The 20,422-nt window shown below is 39.0% G+C and overlaps 1 protein-coding gene across 1 annotated transcript in view; it reads right to left on the reverse strand.

Annotated features, from left to right (window-relative positions):
- Positions 1 to 19,966, reverse strand: part of NOX3 (NADPH oxidase 3) — a 39,539-nt gene extending 19,573 nt beyond the window's left edge. Inside the window, exons 1-7 of the mRNA XM_054629855.2 lie at positions 19,922 to 19,966; positions 19,147 to 19,242; positions 18,834 to 18,944; positions 16,977 to 17,061; positions 8,239 to 8,384; positions 5,033 to 5,214; positions 2,139 to 2,268 (exon numbers count right to left, since the gene is read on the reverse strand). Coding sequence (XP_054485830.2) covers positions 2,139 to 2,268; positions 5,033 to 5,214; positions 8,239 to 8,384; positions 16,977 to 17,061; positions 18,834 to 18,944; positions 19,147 to 19,242; positions 19,922 to 19,966 — 795 coding nt within the window. The remainder of the gene's footprint in view (positions 1 to 2,138; positions 2,269 to 5,032; positions 5,215 to 8,238; positions 8,385 to 16,976; positions 17,062 to 18,833; positions 18,945 to 19,146; positions 19,243 to 19,921) is intronic.
- Positions 19,967 to 20,422: the final 456 nt, after the last annotated feature.

Raw genomic sequence — 20,422 nt, forward strand, 5'->3', positions numbered from 1 at the left:
GAGGAGGAATGGCAATTTCCCAAGGTTAATTCTTGAAAATTAAATTTAAAAAAAAAAAATCAGGATTTAATAATGGGAAGAAACTAGCATAAGCCAGAAGATTCTCAGCTAAAGCAGAAACTCAACACATCCGTTGTCCCTAAATACTACAGGTGTCTCTGCGCAGTGGGTAATCTCATGTCTTGAATACATTTGCATATATCAAGGCACAATAATGATGAGATCTGTTTTTCCTCCCTTCCATTTGTGCTACCTGTAAATAAAAGCATGTGACAGGAATGATAAGGTTGCAGGCTACCCTGGGTGAGAGCTCAGCTGGGATTTTAAATGTGCCATCACTCCAGTGCAACGGAGCATTCAATCCAAAATGTCTCTTGGCTGGGTTGGGACAACAGGGCGTCCACCATGGGCTCCTAAGCTACATGGCTCCTGGCTGGCTAATCAGGGCATCAGTATTCTTGCCCCAGCAGTGTTTCCCCCTGTAATGAGAATGAACTGAGATGGGGCAGTGATGGCCCAGGTGAGGCTGTGAGGACAAAAGTCCGGACGCCTCGGGTGCAAGGGAGGTGCTCCATCATCCTCAGCAGAAGCCAAACTGGGCTGCTTCCTACCTGCTGAAATATGGAGCAGGGGAGCAGGTGTGATGGGACTGAGAGAGGGCTCTGTTGTGGGGGCTAGTGCCCTCTGGTCACTTCACAGTGTCCCAGCCAAGCACAAGGCTGTCCCCTCCCTGTTCCAAGGCTGTCCCACCTGCACCAGCCCCTGCAAGCACTGCACAAACCTCTCCATGGCTTTTTAGCCTCTGGGTGAATCTGTGCTGTTTGTCTGTGGTGTCTAGCAGGTATCACACCATAGCACATTAGACATCCAGCAAGGCACTGTTCATATACATGATCTATATGCCATATGGTATTATCACAATTCATTTAAAGTAATGTGACTTTGCAAGTATGGCCCTGGGTATGCAGGAAAGTGTGACAAAATAGGTTTAACACAGAGAAGTGGAAGTTCTTTCCGGTTAGTTTTATGATAATGAATGTCAAGACATGCTGGTGGAAGCAAGCTTGTGTCTGTATTCATGGTGCGTAGCCATGTATTGATTTTTATGGTGACATTGTAGCTGAAATTTTTAGAGAGGCATTCATTTTCTCATTAATATGCAGGTTGGATAGTGGCTAACAATAGTTTAGTTTAAGAAAAATCTATGTCAGCCATTAAAAGAGCTACCAGACACTGAATGCTAATTTTTCTCCTTTAGGATTTCCTTTGGTATGCTTTTTTCTTTTTGGAAGAAACAACAGAAACTTGCATATGAGCAACCTAAATCTTGAGCTGAAAATGTTAAATGATTTTGTTTGTATGCAAGACATCTGACATACTGTACAAGTCTGCTACTTAATTACCCCCTGTGGATTTGCAATCTTGTTCTAGCAAAATCACCCTTCCGTGGGACATTTTTCCTGCCTTTTGCCTTTCCCTTTCATAATTCATTGTTTCAAATTCTCTCCTTTTTACCTAACTTAAGACATCAAGACTGGACAGTATGAAGCATGTGGCCCAAAGCAAGGACATGATTTTCTCTGCACCTTATTCTCCCTTGGTATTTAAACTACCCATACTAAAGTACTGTTAGTTAAAAGAAAAATAATAATATTAATTTGCATCCCTAGCTTTACAGGTCTATTGTATTTTCTGTATCTCTACCCTTATAAGGTTTTCACTTGGAGGATCTCTTTGTGCAGTGAGCACATCAAGGTGGTGTGATATTGGTGATACTGAATTATTAAAAAAAAATTATGCAACAGATCAGAGAGAGTACAATTTTGATATTCATAACCTTCAAAGAGAGTGTTAGTTAGTGTTTTCTAACTGAAGGATCTTCCAGAAATAAAAATTGCTGTTAATGACACCAAAATTCAAGTATACAAAATTCCTCACCTGCACTGATTACAGAGGAGTTTGGGAGAACTATCTTAATGCACAGGGAGAGATCCTGGAGCAGGGATGTGAAGCTCCTCTCTAAATATGACACTAAGTGCCAGTCACTGGCATACTCACTCCAGCCCCCGCTCCCTAAGACATTTGGCCTCCCAAGAAGGGCCAATGTGTTAAAAGCAGAAGACAAGCATCACTCTTACCACAGGTTTGTTGCCAGAGAACTCTGGCAAAGGGCACTGAGTGGCGTTCTCCCATTCCCAGTAGTGATCTTTACAGTAGGTGACATTGTGAAGCAGCAGACTCTGGGGTGTCTGACCTCGGACAAGCTGACTTAAAACAAAAAAGTTCATCAATGATATGTTTCTTTCCAAGGTTTCTGTGTTTCTCTAGGTTTTGCAGTCATAATCAAATGCCAGTTCTGAGATAAATGAAAGTTTGAGAATTGGCCATTTCATTTCAAACCTGTTCTGCTCTCATGTTCAAATTATCTTTCCTTTAGTTTGCAGTGAATTTTTGACCAAAGGCAAGAAGTGTGCTGTAGTATTGGTGTCCATCAGTGCAGCTGAAATGGAGAGAGCCCTTGCATAGAAAGCATGCATTTTACTGTATGTGGCAAAATTTGATTTCCAAGTTCTTTGCAGTAGGCTCTTTGACCTCCTCTGTATTTGAGCATCTGGGAGTGTTTAGTAAAGTGATAAAATTTAATAGTGACAGACCTTCTCTTTCCTTTACTGCTTTCTAAATGTATTTTTAAAAGCTATGAATAAAGTTGGAGGAGTGTAATTAGATGTATAATCTCTAAATATACTAAATTCTAGCTTGCTTACTTCTGAGAATGTTAAGTATGTGAATTTTTAAAAATATATCAATCTTGACTGTTTAGTTTAAATATGTTTCGCCTGATGTTGATTATGGGCAGAGAAGGAAGATTTTTATGGGGAAATCCTGTTTGTTTCATATTGTTTATCTGAATTTTCCCTTTCACACTTAGTTTGCCTCTGATGCTTGTTCAGACAGAAAGAAAAGGAGTTAGTTTTGAGTGAGGTTTGTGCAGCCACCTGGGAAGGAGGAAGAAGTGGAAGGGGAATGAAACCTTGGGGTTTGACTCTTTTTTCATTAGCAGGGGTTGTTCTGGGGCAGGAGGAAGCTCTGTTGCAGTGCTCTCCCAGCCTGGAGCAAGCAAAATGCTCATTGAATGGTATTGACAGGGCTCTTCAGCCAGTGCCCCAGTTCTGGAGCAATTTCTGGCTGAGTAGTGCTGGTCAGCTGGCCAGACAGAGGGAGCTTACAAAGCTGAAGGTATCAGAGGGTTCATTAGAGTTGTTTGAAATTAGATTCTAAAAGTTTTGCCAGAGAGAAGAGGGCATTTTAATCAGTCCAGGATAAAGTCTATAGTGTTTGCTTGCAGCTCTGTGTCTGTAAAATGGGACTAATTAATTGGGCCAACTTCAGGAACACTTAAAGCCAAACTGGATGTGGCAACTCTCAAACCACAAGGGAAGAGGTGGGGAAAGTAACACACAACAAAACATTGCCCTGGCCTGTTCCCTGCCTCATGATGAAGCATCCATGTACATCCAGAGAACAGGCACATGCACATGCTGCCATGGGCTAGGAAGTTCCACTCTGTCAAAGAATCCTGGTCTGTACATACTTTAGGGGTGGGCATTAGCATCTGAATATTTTATGAAATAGACATAAAAAGTGTATTATGATCACCAGCACAGGCTGGTAGGGGTTTTAGCAACCTGGTCTAGTGGGAGGTGTCCTTTCCCATGGCAGGGGGGCTGGAACTAGATGGTCATTAATATTCTTTCCAACACAAACCATTCTGTGATCCTGTAAACACCAAACGACTGTCTTTGGATCCAAAAATCTTAACTACAGCTTGCGGCCATGTGCACACAAGCTAGCCAGCAGGAAAAGATCCATGGAGCAAAGCAATCTTTGTTGAGGGCCCTTCACAGGACATTATTGAGGGCTACCTATGGCTTAGGACCAGGTCTGGCTTGGTCATGTGAATGGATCACTTGTTAGCTCTTGGAACACAGCAATGTGTTTCTGTCACTGTATTTCCACCCTAAACACTGGGTTGTGCAGCCAGGGACTGTACCATGGTATGAGCCAAGTCCAGGGGGTGAGGAAGAGTGTGAGATTTACCTCAAAACTGCACTCCCTGAATGAAAATGTGAATGTAGATTAACATGAATGCTATCATGCATAATGAGAAAAGGAAGTGGAGGATAGCACACAAGGGAGAAGAAGATGATTGCAGTGGAGCTGGAAACAGAAGATGAAAATGTTTTCAGCTCTAAGCACCTTGCTGCTCTCACTTTGCATTGACAGAGGATTTATCAGTCCCTGAGGTTCTCAGGGAAGGTCCCATGCATCTGCTGTCCCTCACTGTAAGAACCAGAGTCCTCTACTAAGATGACAGACCTTTCTTTTGTGCTAAGGAACAGGGAGAGAAACAGCAACCAGGCAGTCATCTCTGTCCATAAAAGTTATCTGGCTGGGCTAATCATAAGCCTGACTTGTTTGTTACTGTAGTGCTTTAAACCTGATTTGTAGTATAGTACCTAGCACTACTACACAGTATGTCTGTATGGTGAGGAAATTTGGGGTTCTGGTCCTTGCAGAAAAAGGTCAAAATCACTTTACATTTATGGAGGCAGAGGAGAATGGCCACAGAGACACCTACCATAGGGTAGATGACATGCTGAAAGCTTCTCAAGCTTCTACAAGGTCTCTTGAAAAATGCCTTACAAGAGCTATGAGCATAAGGTCCATCCCTTACTAATTTGAACCCACAAAGTTTTGATTCCTGATCTGTAATGTCCCCAGTTTCCAAGTATGAAAGTTCATTCATTGATAAGGTACAGGTTGTAAGGTGGTAGAAGAGTGGCTGAATAAACTGAAGGATGCTTTAATTCCTCAGAAGAGTGATGTATTTTAATTTCAGAATGTTTTCATTTTGCAAACTCCCCAAAGATCCCAACAGTTTGTTTGTAGAAAAGCATGGGATTGTAGATTTGGATGGTGTTTCATCTCAAACTCTGTACATATACCCCATGTAGTTTACACAAACACTTACCCCATACCATGGACTATTAAACCAATGAAGAAAACCACAAAGAGGTGGTGGGTGTACCAGAAAACCTCATAGCATGACCTTCTGATGAGCTCAGTGGATGAAGTCATGATCAGAATTAAAGCCACAGTTATCACAAGTCCAGTTATTCCAGCTATTGTGGTCAGTACTTGTTCTATTGTGTTCTAGAATAAGAATACATTGTTAGTATTAGTATTAGTAGTTAGTGTTGTTATAACTTCTTTTTCTTACTATTTCTGTTACTTCTATTATTGTTACTGTTTCTGCTATTACACCTGAAGCCAAAATCTTCAGCATAGGAACAAAACCAGAACAAGACATGGAGGCAAGGCAATCCTTCATTTTACCACAGAACGGCATTGAAAGACATCCCTCTGCTCTGTTTCTACTCAGGCTTATTCCAAACAGATATTTAAACATTTGCTGCCATTTACTTGTTTCAGGGATTGAAAGAAAGAAATTAGACAGTCTCATTTGTACTTTGATCAATTTTACTTACTTGCACACATAATGAAAATGTGCCACAAATAAAGAAAAATGATCAGAGAAATGAGGAGATTAAACCTAGAAGTCTAATAAAGACAACAGCACTAGAAACCAGCTTATTTTTGTGAAGTGATAATGTGAGGTGCTATGCACCTGCAACTGTAAAAGTGTGGAACTCTTTTGTGCTTACTTTACTTCAAAGTTTGTGGAGCTGTAGAAGGCCTGAAATGGTACAAAAAGATGGCATACTCTCATTTACCTAAAAAATATATCTTGTTTACCTGTTCCTTACATTTATTTGAAGATACACTGCATAACACTTGGGTTTATTTTTTAAAATACATATTTAAATTAACAGTTTTATACTTGTCAATGAAGAAATATTTATATGCTGTCAGCACAGGTCTGGTATATCTGTCTAAACCCACCAAAATAAACTGAAGTGAGAGTGAAGATGTATTTTGAACACAACTGTCAGATGTTGATTGCAGTTATAAAGTGCAAATCGTGAAGAACAGCAGTAAAAATCTAACACACAAGATGAGAATCAGGCTAAATATGCCATCAGAGTGTAAATGAAGTCCCCATTTGTCCTACAAAGAATCTCTATCTGTCTTCCCAGTGCTGATACACAGGAATGAAGCAGCTCAGCATGTCTTCTGGATCCTGATTTGGTTCTACACCTTAATACACTAGGAGATAAAAAACAACCCTCTATTGTATTTGTAAAGTGCACTCATTTGATATGGAAATCCTAGAAGTGATAAAATTCCACAATGCCATTTTTACAATCACTTTTTACAGTAAAATCGTCTTTCAAATGCTCACACTTGACAGCACACAGTACATTTTCAAATGGGTACCTGTGAAGAGCGTGTTCAGATCTCATTACATATTAACAGGATTGATCTAGGTGATATTTTGAACATTTCCACTACAGTGGCTAGTTTGGATATTGAGAAAAAAGGCAAAATGTCAAAGACAATACATTGCTTCAATGGCAGTAGGATAACACTGAAAAGAAATCCTGAATTTTGATCTCAGAACTTTCTTCTCTGAAGTTAGAAACAATCTTTTGTTTGCTTCCCATCATTACTAATTCTGAGTTTAGCTACTGAGACGCAAGTGAGTGATAAAAGAAAAATAAATATTAGAGGTTAGAGTAAAATCTAGGCTGCAAATTGAAAGGTAATTGTGGAGTGTATTGCTGTGAGAAATCTGAGAAAGAAATTCAAAATATCCTAACCTTCTTCCTCAAGGGTATTTAGAATCTTAGTGCTAATTAGAGGCCTACCTCACAATTATATCACTATGGAAATGCTTAGTGGAGAAAAAAAATGCTTACTGAAAGATGGTAAGTTCCTGTTCAGAGCTGGGAGCTTTGTTCTGCTCCTGGGGATCACCTCATGGCCATGCAATGGAAGTGGCCACTGGGTGTACTGAAGGACTGGGAAGCTGAGCCCTTGGCTTGCTGTCCTACTCTGATGAACCTGACTGCTTTGTCAACACTAGCATGAAGACTTTTGCATTCATACCACTGACTGCATCAATTTGCTTGATTTTCTTCAAATTTGAAATTGTTTTCTTGTTTATTTTGAAAGATGAAACCCCATGCTATCTAAACTGGAAAGGAAGGAAGAAAAAGCAGGATAAGCCTTGCAGCTTAAAAGCACTGTTGAATACTATCAATGGTTCTCCAGCCATCCTCTCACTTGGGTTCTTGTTTCAGTGGAGCACATCACTGTTCCAAAGAGCACCAATCCATGGTGTTCAGGCAGTCCTTATTCCATGCTGACTGTGTGGGCATTTTCTAAAGAGCAGAACAATGTGCATAGGAGTCTCACCGAGGCCATTTCAGCCCTGGAATGTGTAACTATGAAACAGGATACACAAGGAAACATCTAGCATAAATGTGATGTGTGCTACAATGGAATATGGGAAAAAAAGCTGATTAACTTGTGCATGGTTTACATGCCTTCTCTGAATGCTCAGCTTTTCTTTATGCCATGAATATTATAAGGGAGAGCTTATAATGCTGTTGTGGCTTATCCAAGAGAGTGGACAGGGGCACAGTCCCTTTTTTCCCCAAAACAAGCAGAACCACTTATGGGTTGAGGATCTTGTATCTCTGCTAGTCTCTGAAGAGCACGCAGCAGCTCTAGATTCCGCCTGCACTGCCTCCTGTGTGCAGCAACGCCCTGGATGGTTTTGAAGGTGCTCTTCCCTGAGCAGCCACAGTTGACATGTAATGAGGCAGGATCAGCTCCCAGATCAGGAAGGTGCTGCACCACCGTGGGGAGAGAAAAATAGCAAATGCAGAAGCAATATTGTGATGTGCTATTGCTGTTTGGTTATTTTTCTTTCTAAAAAGAAGTTTCACTTGTTCCATGTATTGATAGTTTAGTTCTTAGGTTTTTTAAAATTCTTTGCAGGTTTATTTAATTGCCTACTCTTCACAACACTCCTTATCCTCCCCCCACCAGCTGTCTCCTGACAAACTAATTAAAATACTATAGACATTTCTTTGAGCTTAGTAACCTGAAAATTGCAGCTCTGAGTAAGTGTTTTCAGCTGAAATTGAGGTTAACCTTTGGCAGCACCTTCTCGCTCTGGTTAAAAGGCTTTGAAATACAGTTTTACCGGCAATAGAATCCACAGAGGAAAACTTTTTAGATGAGGAAACCTAAAAAGTGACATCTTACTGTTTCATAGGTCCTGATTGGGTTCAAGTAGCTTTCATTTGGGCTCTTGCCAAGACCAGAAAGTTTATTCCGTAACTCGCCAGCTTCTTTTGACTGGCTGGAATGATACCGCTCGATGTTGATGGAGTGGGCAACAATATGGATGGCTGCAGGAGAGAAAGAGTGGTGTGAAATTACAGGCACACTTGCATATGCCCACAGTGCCAGAAGGAACTTCATTACTCACACTGTGAACTATCTGAAAAGCTCAGGCATAAATTGAGAGTTTTGCATGGATTAAGCTGACAATAAAAAAGAGAATTTTATCAACTGCATGTCTAATATGAAGTGACTGCTTCACAGTAGAGAGGATAGGAACAGCAGCAGCCTCACCTCCCAGCTTTACAGTCAAGTGCCCTGCAGTCTCCAGTGTCATCTAAGGAGGACATCTTGAGAGCTGATATAAAAGTGTATGCCTCTGAATTTAAATTGTTCAAAATTAGTTAAATTCATTAAAATTCCTATTTTTAGTTAATATACTAGGATGTACCATGGTTTACCCTTGCTACACAGGACACTAAGTTGACTAGTTTAAGCAAGTTTTCAACTTGCACTAGAGATGCTTTCAAAATCTGTCCCCTATGAACAAGCAGCTGTAGCATTACTTTATGCAGGTGGAGCCTGGGGAAGCCACAGGAACTATGATTTAAAGGGAGAAGAGCAAATCTCAGTGTTAGATCTGATTTGTCCAGAGTATCATATATCACCTCTACTTCTGGCCTGCCTCCGAAAGGTATATGAAATGGTCAGTTTAGAAAAATTCATTAGCTTGAAGTAAAAAAAGTCCCCTGCAATTATTTTCTTGGGTGGAAACAGTATAATTTCAAGAGCTGAAAAGGAAGGACTTTGTTTTATTATTGGATTACATAGATAAAGTTGTAATCAAGCTAGGTGCAGAGTTTCATTTTTCAATATGAGAGACTCTCAAATCCATTACATGCAATTTGTAATTAATGCAAGATATTAAATGCCAAAGGATGAAAAAATGACAATGAAAGATAATGATATGTTTACAGCACAGCTATTTCTAGTTTTTATAATTAGCTTCCTGTTATCATCTCTCCTTCAGTGGTTATCTGTTTCTGTCCCTGACCATTTAAAAAACCTTTCTAAAAGGCAGTATTTGTAGTAAACCAAATATGATCTTCTTCTCTGAAAAATAGTCTCCTAAAATTTTTTTCTCTCTTCTCTTCTCTTCTCTTCTCTTCTCTTCTCTTCTCTTCTCTTCTCTTCTCTTCTCTTCTCTTCTCTTCTCTTCTCTTCTCTTCTCTTCTCTTCTCTTCTCTTCTCTCACCTTTTTCTCCTCTTTTTTAATTGTGACTATGTGGATGAAAATAATGTTTTACTATGCTAGTCACTGTTTAATCATAGATGTAAACACAGGATTATATGCATAAGGACCTTTGGTATTGTTGGTCATTTATGTGCCTATCTACTCTAGTGGGCTCACTCACTCACTCCATATTCTGAAGTCCAGCTCCTCTTCAGCACCTGGGGACAGCTGTGTCCATGGGAGCATGAGTTAAAGTAAGATGCTGGCCATGGAAATGGTTAAAGCAGCCAGTTCAAGAAGGTAAAACATTCGCCCCAACAGTAAGTTATCCCATGTGTCCACACTGGAGAGGGGCTATTTTCACTCTGTATTTCTGAGGTAATCCTTCTAGAGCAGTAGATGTGCTGTGGTTGGTTGATTGTCAGGATGCACTTCATTCAAAATGTAATGTTAACTTAGGGACTCCCCCGGCCACTTCTTGACACCTCATTGCCTCATGCTTAGATATTCACTGGGAGATGAAAGACCTATTTAAAAATCCCTGTTACATTAAATTTAAAGTAAGGCTTTAAACCAAATCACATGTCCTAGTCACTAGGTTGACTGGTTATTCTCTTTTGAGCTGTCTCTTGATGAAGCCCTTAACAAAAATAATCCAATATTTATTGACATAGGCATCCCAGGTGAGTATCCTGAGCACCCAAACTGCAAAATCAACCTCCCATTTCTCCTGAATCTTTGTCTCAATGAATAATAAATTATTTGTACAAGCTGGAATAGCTTCAGCAGGATGGAGACTGAATCCAAATGGGTATGAACTGCAGAGAGATAAAGTGAGCCTGGAAATTAGAAGACAGATTCAAGCCATCAAAGGAATGAGACTCTAAAATAACCTTTTGATAAACGGGATAATGGGATCAAGCAATCTAAGCAGCTTTCAGCCCAAGGTTGGTCATTTTATGAAATGGTGTGCATGATATGACTGTGAGCATCAGAGGGTGCTGGACGCTGGCCTGGCATGTCCTGCACGTGCTGTTATGGGTTAGGTGCTGCATGTGAAACAGCCTTGCCAGCATCAGGTGAAAGATGCTTCCTGGAGCCTGTGCATGAGAGTGTGCTCCCAGCACCCCAGCAGCACTGGGAGCACTGGAAGGAAGGTGGCACTGGACCACAAGCAGCAAATGAGATGTGTGGATTTAGACTGTCAAAACCCAAGAGCCCAAGCTCTGAGCTGGATGGTTTAGGTGGCAGCTGTGTGGGGGCTGTGGCAATCTGTTCCCCAGTGTACAACTGATGCATAAGCAGTATATAAACACTGTTTATATATTTAAGTGTAACAGCACATTGAAGTGCTGAGTGGGAAGGGGGAACTGTTCCTACAAGGGCCTTTCAGAACAGATGTGTTGGCCTGGTAAGGATGCTATCTGATCCAGCTGGAGGGGAACCAAGTCGCTGCTTGATGAGGACCTGATTTCTTTGACATCTCAAAAAGCTCACTCGTAGGACAGGAGTGTGGGGTAACAGATTTATGTCTTTGGTAAGTTGTGGAGTTACATGCAGCACATTTTCTGGGATGGGCTCAAGGAAAGAGGAAAGAAAACTTTCTAAGAATGGAAAACCCTGACAACGAGTCACTAAGTGGACTTCTACTAAGTAGTTTTATTTTGGCATCAATGAGTAATTACTGTAATTGGGCCTCTTGCTCTCTATACCTACAGGATGCTCTTTATAACTCTGGTATGATGTAAGAGTCCCCATAGCCTAGGGACCAGGAGAGTTTCACACAGTTAGGATCCATAGTGCTGTTACACCAGAGCTTGCCTGCAGTCTGTCAGCTGCAAGTTTTGGATTATCTTTGCTCATTTAGAATTGTGATGTTGACGAATTGTGGAAGTTTGAGTCTGTGTTCATAGCAAAAGGCACTTTCTACTTTCACCTTCAAAACAATAGATTTTTTAAAGTGATACTGCAGACTATAAAATATTCACATGAAATGATGCCATTTCTGTTGTTTAGAAAGCTACAAAAATCTTGTACTTTCCCCAAAGTGCAGGATTCTACATGATTTGCACAAGTTCTAGTCATGTCAGCAGTGACAGGATACCTAATGCTATCTAGCAAATGCTGAGTGTTGAGAGGGAAATGAGGTGCTAGTTTTCTCCAGACAGGCAGAGGTCCACGTTTCCTAACAGAGCATTTCTAGTCTTGGACAGAAGAAAAATGGGTTTAATGGATATAGTTTCTCAAGAAGGTCTTGAGACTATAGTTGATGAGGAGTACTCATGTTGCAACTCTCCCCTGGAAGGAGAGATCCAGTTCTGGCAACCTAGCCTAGTAAGGTTTATCTGCAGGCTATCAGAGCACATTGTTTTTTCCATCTGCACATTGTTCTGTTTCCATGTGTTTCTGTCAATGGAAGCATCATCATAGATTCTTTGGGATCTACCACACCTTCCTTTCTGGTGATATTCTCTCCAGCTTTCATCTGATAGGTAGAGGATAACTCAAGTGTAGAAGATTTCCATAATGAACAGGAGAGCTGCTGTTGTTGTTTTTATTTTCTGTAAGCTGTTCTGTGGTAGATGTTAATGTAGAGAGAATAATGATACATTGAAAAATATCACATTCAGACTAATGATGTACTCAATATGTTGGTTTACCTGGGTCTCCCATGATCTTAGATATTGCCTGGAGTATTATTAGATTAATACTTCTGATGTTTTTGTTTTTTTTTTTTTTGTGCTGCTAGCAAAAAATGATGCAATCTAAAAATGAATTATAGCTGGATGGTAAGAGTAATGCAAAGATCTAATTCCATTTTCTGTGTGGTTCATTTAATGTATAATAGTTGTAGCAGAATAAAAATTCTGGCACCAAACACATCACCATTAACTAAAATATTTTACATCCCTAAAGTGCATTTTCTGAAGGTCTTTGCATCTGCAGTGTATAGAATTTACTAAGCAATTCCAAAATTACATATGCAGATTTCTGAAATCTCAGCTTACCACAGTTGGTAGCTATTTGCTCTGCACCACTTATCTGAGTTAACCATGAGGGCAAAGTTTGAGGGACTAATCTCAGAATTTTCAGTTCAATTTTTTCCTCATTCTGCATGTCCAAATATAACATATGGAATAAATCACCCAATCTGTTAAACAAATCTCTTTTTTATAACAGTTTATGAAGAATGAAGGATTTTTGTTGCTTTTAATGACATCTGGAACCTCTGAAGCACTTAACATACATTAATTTGTATTTGACCCTCAGATGTTCTATCTAGTCCACCTCTGAGATCAAATAAAAAGCTTTATTGGAAGGAGAGAGGGAGGAAAAGGATTGATATTAGATCATGGTGTTTACTGTACATATCCTTAAATACAAAGAGATATAATTAAATTATCTTGAAAGTATGGTCAATTTAGCTACTCTTATTCAGCCAATTGTGCCTTCAGTGAAGCATGCACAATTCTTATTGAACTAAACAGAAATTTCATGTGTTTATCTGAGGACAAGATTTAACTCTCTCTTTTTCTGCATGCCTGTACAGGATAATAATCAAATTGGAGCTTGCTGCTAGCAGTTTAACATTTTGATTAACCAGCCTATCATGATAAAGTCAAAGGGTCAAATCCTGGCCTTTCTGCCCACAGCAAAGAGAACAGCTTTACAGGCAGATAACCCAGAATTCTGCCCCTCACCAAGGCTGGGGTTCTTTTTGCCACCCATTGTCTTGTGCCATTCCTAGTTATTCAGAACTCCTAATTCAACTTCATGATGTCTTTGTGGACTAAAAAGGTCCAGGTTGTATAAAAATTAGAAGAGTGACCACACATGTGCTGGCATTTTATTTTATTTTGTTTTTAAGAATGGTTATAAACATCAAAGAAGAACCTGACTTGGACCATTTTTTATCTTAGCTGGAAGCCTACAATCTTCAATTTAATATTGTTTCCTTCCTAGTACTTGCATTAAGACTGGATTTAAACAATCTGACTAAAAAACAAAAAAGACATTTGATGGAAGTTTGATTTTCTGTAATTTCTGGAAGTACAACACTGAGGTATCAGCTAGACCTCTTTTGAAGATAGGCATCTGCTTCCTTGAAAACTTAATAATTTACACAAAAATGTGACTCAGGTCACCAAAACCATTCACATAGTTTACCAAAAATGGGTTGAGAATGGAAAGGTTTCCTAGTATTTTTTACCTATAGATTTTTCAGTGCTTGTCAGAAGCCAAACACGCCTGGCATCACTATACTTCTTTCTGCACTTCGCATGTTTTTAAAGAAGAACGCATTGCTGGAGTTTTTAAGGAGCAGGAATCACCATTTCAAACAGGAATCACCATTTCAATCAGCCTAACTCCAAGCAACCTGGCTGTCCTTCCCCTGTTTTCCCTTAATTGCTTAAACTTTATTAATATCATAATTCAAAGGTTGATGGATCAAAATATCTATATGACCTTTCTGCAAACACCAGAAAAATGCAAGCAATTTCTTCTTTAAGATAAGCCCAACATATCAAAGTAAAGAAAGAAAAATGCCCCCAACACTCGCAGTTCAGAAAATGTATGAATATGCTTTTTTGAGAGGGTAAAAACAGTACAGTAAGAAGTAGGTGCTGTAGAAAATATTATTACTATCTCTTGTGGTGTCTTTAAGTTTCAAGCCACTGTGTCTCAACTGAAAAGGCTCTTTCCAGTACAAAGCACAGAATTATTTGCACTGATCAAACTGAGAGTGCATGAAACTCTGATTTTATTCTAGCAGAGTTACAGGTCTATAAGGAAGATTTATTAGTGGCTGAATAACTCCCAGACAGCTCTTATCACAGACAGGCATGCAGAATGCAGGAAGCCAAACTAAGCAGAATTCCCTTTACTGAATTTTCAATGATGCCCTTGATTATAGATAGCATTGTTTACTCTCTCTCTTCCCTCCAACTTCCCTCTTCCACTAGTCTCTAATTATATTCCTTTATGACCTGACCAATTAAAGCCTGCTCTTGAATTTGTATTAGAAATGATGAAAAATTAAAGGTACATATGTACTCTTTCCAAGGCCAGGCACACCTCAGCTGAGCTAGCTGCCTGTTAGAAGCCAGACAATACTAATGTTGCACTGATATTTTTAGCACACTATTAAATAAATATGCTGGAATAACACCACCTGGCAAGGCAAGATGAATACACGTTACTTTAACAATAAAGGAGTTTACAATTTTATATTGTGAGGCTAAGCTTACTGATCTGATCTTCAAATTGGTTTAACTTCTTGCTACCACATTTAGTCTATTGATCATACAAGGTTGTACATCCATTTAACTGAGAATTACTAAATTGCAATGGACTAATAGGAGTTGACTATGTTTTTGTGTAATAAAAGGCAATATAGGTAGTACTAGGATAAATAATGTGTCAGTTGAGAGGAAAATGGCATCTATTTACACATCATTTTAACACTGCTAGATTTTATTGAAAAGGATTCAGTGTACTTGTGGGTACCACTCTGAAGTGTTGCTTTTCTGTCACAATGTGTTCTGTAGACTTTATTTTTCTATGAACTTAAAATTGAATTTCAGGAAATTGACTTCCTGGTCATTCTTTACACAAGTCTAACGCTATTCAGTGATGTAGTGCTTTTCCAAATATGATAAATGTTTCTCACTTGACTGTTAAGGAAGCAGGAATTCATAGGTTGTCATGCTTTGTTTATTAGACTTCCTTGTGTTCTGTTTTCTTTCTCAAATATCTCATCAACTATTTTTCCATTTTATATTTTAGGAAAAAATAAACCAACCAACCTAAATAACAACCCAAAAATGAACCTTTGATTTCTCCCTAGAGAGTGATTTAAATGAGAATTATATGAGCATGCTTTCTGTCATTTCACATTGGCTTCTGTGTCTTTTTCCTTGAAATTAGTGAAACCATTAAAGTAATCACTGTTTTGATAGACTTGCACTTCCCAAACTGTCAGCATTAATGCACTAGCAAACATTTCAATATTAATGTAAAAACCAAAAACATAAGAGGTTTGACTGTGAAGTTTTGCTTTCATTTTGGAACATGACCTATTATACACCAAGTAAAATTGGTTAATTTATATTCCTGGGTTGATTTATTAATTAAAGAAGCAATGTTGTGCTCTGTAGGAATCTGTACTGTAGTGAAACTGAACTCTGATGAATGAGTGGACCTGACAGATAAGTAATTCATCATAATACACTGTAAGATGAATGTTTATATCCCATAGCTTTCCCCTTGGAATTCTTTAGCATGACATACAGAAGACAAACTTTAGCTATTGGATCCTGTTGGCAAAGCTGACTTCAAATTCTTGTCTCACGGCATGAGGACATTAACAGCCTACACACACAAAAGCAGCTCCCTCACACAGGCTGAAAAAAGATATTGGGACCAGAATTCACCCTGACAGCCTGGGGGTAGAACAGTTACCCTGTGATGTCTCATGCTTGCAAGTAGTCCTGATTAATTCCTCTGTCTCTTTCCCTTTTTCTAAGAGAACTGTCTGTCTGAGAGAACTATCTATCTATCTATCTATCTATCTATCTATCTATCTATCTATCTATCTATCTATCTATCTATCATCTATCTATCACAGATACCTCTCTATCTCTGTGTCCTCATGTCCTTCTTCACACTGACTTTTGTTCATTCCTCTCTGTTCATCCTTTTTCCTCAAGCTATCTCTTGTTCCCCTCATGTTCTCTGAATTCCTACAAACTTCTCCAGGTCCTTTTACTACTTAGAGAACAGGAAAGTGCCATGTCTTTTTCCCAGCCAGGTGAACAAGCACCTCAGTAAGTCACTAGGACCAACAGAATAAAAAAACTTTGATCTCAAGTTGCTGTTTTCCCCTCAAGGGGGCCATTAGTTTCCTGGATCAGTCACCTACTAAAAATAAATATCTAGAAATCCATTGTTTTTGAGACACCTGCCTCTCTCAAATTCAGACTAAATTTATTACTTGGTTGAAAAATTAGTGAAGATGTATTGGTGGGTAGATTTGTGGTGTGACTCATAAGCATATTTCCTTACAGAATCAGACAGTAATGCTATGTCATCTCCCCAAACATCTGCCCTCAGGGATTCAATAAAAGTTATTTACACTAAATTTTAAGGGCACAAAAATTGTTCAGATTAACTAAGTGGCAACTGGTGTTTACTATTCAGATTGAAAGTTTATTTCCTTAACAGTCAAACTCTTCTCAAGCAAAAAAGATTACAAATGGTTAATCAGATGGGACTCCTACACACATTTAAAGCTGCAGTCAACAAATGATTGCACTAAAATATCACATCTCAGAGCTGATGGGGATTACAGCATTAGGCAGAATCACTATGAAATTCAAAACAGTTCAAAGACAAAGAAGAAAAAAATAAAACCAAAAAATCTTACTTGCATTTAACGCTATTCCATAGGCAACCATCTTGTGAAATGTGATGTTTTTGTCAAGCTGTCTCCTCAGTGCTCCTCCACAGTACTTGGTGAAAAAGCAGAACTTGTTTTATATCATTCCTATTGGTGTTTACATCTCACATTTTGGAGAGGAGAAGAGTTCAGTACATTTGAAAATGGAATGCTGAAGGAATTCAGTGGCAGTTTTGGGTTAGTTTTAGGACTCAAGTAACTTTCCTGAGTGGCACCCCACAGTTTCTGAAGCTATTCATCCTATATAGGGGCTCAAAAAAGGGTTTGATAAAGCTCTGCTACACTTTGCTGTGATTTGTGAGTGGTTTATCTGAGCTGACATCAACCCATTTGCGGGTGTAAGGACACCAGGCTGGGCCACCACTGCTTTGTCAGCTTAGCAAAACAGAACTGAAGTGCTGGCAAAGCCAGCTTGCAATGAAAACATTTTCTCTGCTTTCAGGAAATGCACACCCCAGGAGGGTGAGGCTGTCTAGACCTCAGGTGGCTGCATGCTGATGTGTTCCTGAGCCATGCTCCCATTATTGGAAGGGCTCAGCAGTGATGTGCTCATGGCCAGCTGGATGCCCCTGTGCGGAGCCAGCCTGGGGCCAGCTGCACTGAGCCAAAACTAACACACTCTGCTGGAACCCAGACAGCACTCATGGACAGGGTTCAGGCTCTGAGTGGTGGTGTGGGTGTCTGGATTGCTCACATGACCTGGCATGGCGCCGTGCCAAAGATCCTGGCATGTATCCACATTGTTTCCCAGCTAATAAGTCTTCCAAAAATCTGGAGCACCACAGGATGTGATGTCAATACACAGCACCTCCTTGGAGAGGCACTGGATCCAGCCCGGTGCTGGCCATGCTGGAGCAGTCAAGTTGCTCTGTACCATGCTCCTCAAGAGCAGAATATTCTCCAGAAGAGCCAAATATTATCTGTGAGAAGAGTTCCAGTTCTCTGAGTTCTTACTCAGCATCTAAATGGGTGTGCATATATTCTGTGCTGATTCACAAACTGATTCAGAAGCCCAGGACACCTTTCCTCTTTTTTTTTGTAAATGTTCAACTTATTATCTCAAACAATTATTTAGGTGTTGATTCTCAGCCTAAAGACTGCTTAAAATCCAAGCCTAACAATCACGGAAACAAAAAAAGGCAGAACTGAAATAAGAACCATCTTACTATAAAATAACTTTATCTTACCATCTCTAAATTCCTGTTGTTCCTGCAGTCATGAGTGATCAGTGATTTTTTTCCCCACATGTGGCATTGGAATTGCACTGACTGTAGTAACTCAAAGCAAGTTGAAGTTATAGCTAAAGCCTTATGTACTTCCTATGCATGATTCCAAGGTAATGTGAATGTCTGTTACAAAAATGCATTTACCTCAAATGAAGACCTGGGTTGTGGCCACTCAGAGAGAAGCATTTAAACATGTTCACTATTATCCTTAGAACATTTTTATCTATCTGAACAGTTTATTTCTGATTTTCACTTTGCAGCTACAGAGAATACACATGATGGATATGAATTTTCTCCATTTGGCCAAGTGGCATTATTATGTCCCTATTTTGTGGCTTCTCACTTTTCTCTTCATGACACCATGCTATGCAGCAGCTGCCAAAATCAGTGTTGCATTTAGAGCACTGTGTTAAACAAGTCATTTGTTTCTCTTCAGTCATGAATACTGACAATTTAAATGGTAATAACTAGGCAATAGTGTACAGGCTTCTCTATCAAAAATTAAAATTCCTTGGAAAATGTTTGATATGGATAATACTGCTGAACTACAGAAATAAAAAAGAGAGAATATTATGGCTATTTGAGAAATGGTACTTACAATGCTTGCTCCTCTTAAGAATGAAATAAGGTTTCTACAGACTGGTAACAGGATTAGCATGCAGTTAAAATTAAGGCACGTTGCAGAAGCTCTTGCCCAAGCCAGGGTTGACTGTACATATAACAGCATAAAAAAATTAAATTACAAGCTTGGTATAGAAAGAGCAAAAGAAAGAAAATACTATATTAATATAATGCTCTTATATGGGAAAATTACTGTTGAAGCAGCAAAAGTTTTATGAAGGATGTAAATAAAATCAGACTATGAATACATTCTTCTTGTGAAGCTCTATAACAATCAAACTCATACTTACTCCCAGCATAATCCGTGTATAAATGTAAGCATTGTCATCTTCATACCAGTGGAAGGTATCAATAAACAAATAGAAGTTCAGTCCCAGCCACACCAGCTACAAAGCAGACAGGCTACAGATTAGTGACATTTACAGTATTTTTTAATGCATAGAAAACTGGCTATGGTTATAGTTTTAAGAGAATCTGAGAGATGTTTCAAAATCAGTGTGCAATACAGTTCTTGATCACAGATGATAGAAATCAGAAATGCTTGCTGAAATGAGGCTGTATTTTAGCAAATTCAGGGTTACAGTCCTGCCCCCAGTCTTGAGTAAAGGATAGTAAAGGATATAAATGATGTTTACTGTGTCATGGTAAACTTGCTTTTAAACACAGGCCTTAACCCGGTCTCTAAAAAGGAAATAAATGCTAAAATTTAAAAAAATCACAGAAAAAGAGGGAATTAAGAGCTAAGGAAATTCCTTTCTCTGCTCCCCATATACTAATCACCAAACTGTCTGAAAATAAATCAGAATATAATTTCAATTATAATTGCAAACCCCTGTTCCCTTTACCTGAGGATTAAAGTACATTGACTTAAAAATAATTAAAAATAAAACACTAAGACTTTAAATTGTTTTTAAGACTAGTTATAAAAAGGCTGCTGAATATTTTATAGCAAGTTTTACATTAAGCTTGGGAGTATTACTGTAAGCAAACCATAAAATGTCTTTTAAACAAGCTTAAAATATTTATATATATCCAATTAGACTTTATAATGCTAAAAATACTCACTAATAACAGCACTGAGAGTTTTTCATTCAAAATCCAGCATCCCATCCTGAGTGTCTCTCCCTATGTTAGCAGCAGCTGACTCTTGCCTTTCAATGTAACCTGAGTTTCCTGTCCATTCCTTGAGCTTTTCTACTGACTCCTTTTGTCTTTAGTTTTTAATAAGCACCTAGTGGGAGCATGAGTTCTCTCTAGGAATTTTCTAATTAAAGACTGCCTGACAAGAACAGATCACCTGAGTGACATGTCTCATGATCTGTGTAAAAAAAATGCTGGTCATTGTCCAGTCCTTTTTCTCTACAGAGTTATTTCTCAGCAAATGAGAGATGCTGTCATTAAATTGTCCTCTTGTACCAGCATGTATTTGGGGTTTTTTTTTCCCCTTTGTTTTTGTCTTTTGAACAGGGTGCAACATTTCTTCATTATTTGTCTTTTAATTCAGTAGCACATGGCAGCATCCCTGATGTGTGTATAATATGAGAATATGTCCTGGTGAGGGCACTG

Source organism: Agelaius phoeniceus, chromosome 3, assembly GCF_051311805.1.
Source record: "Agelaius phoeniceus isolate bAgePho1 chromosome 3, bAgePho1.hap1, whole genome shotgun sequence".
Lineage (NCBI taxonomy): Eukaryota > Metazoa > Chordata > Aves > Passeriformes > Icteridae > Agelaius > Agelaius phoeniceus.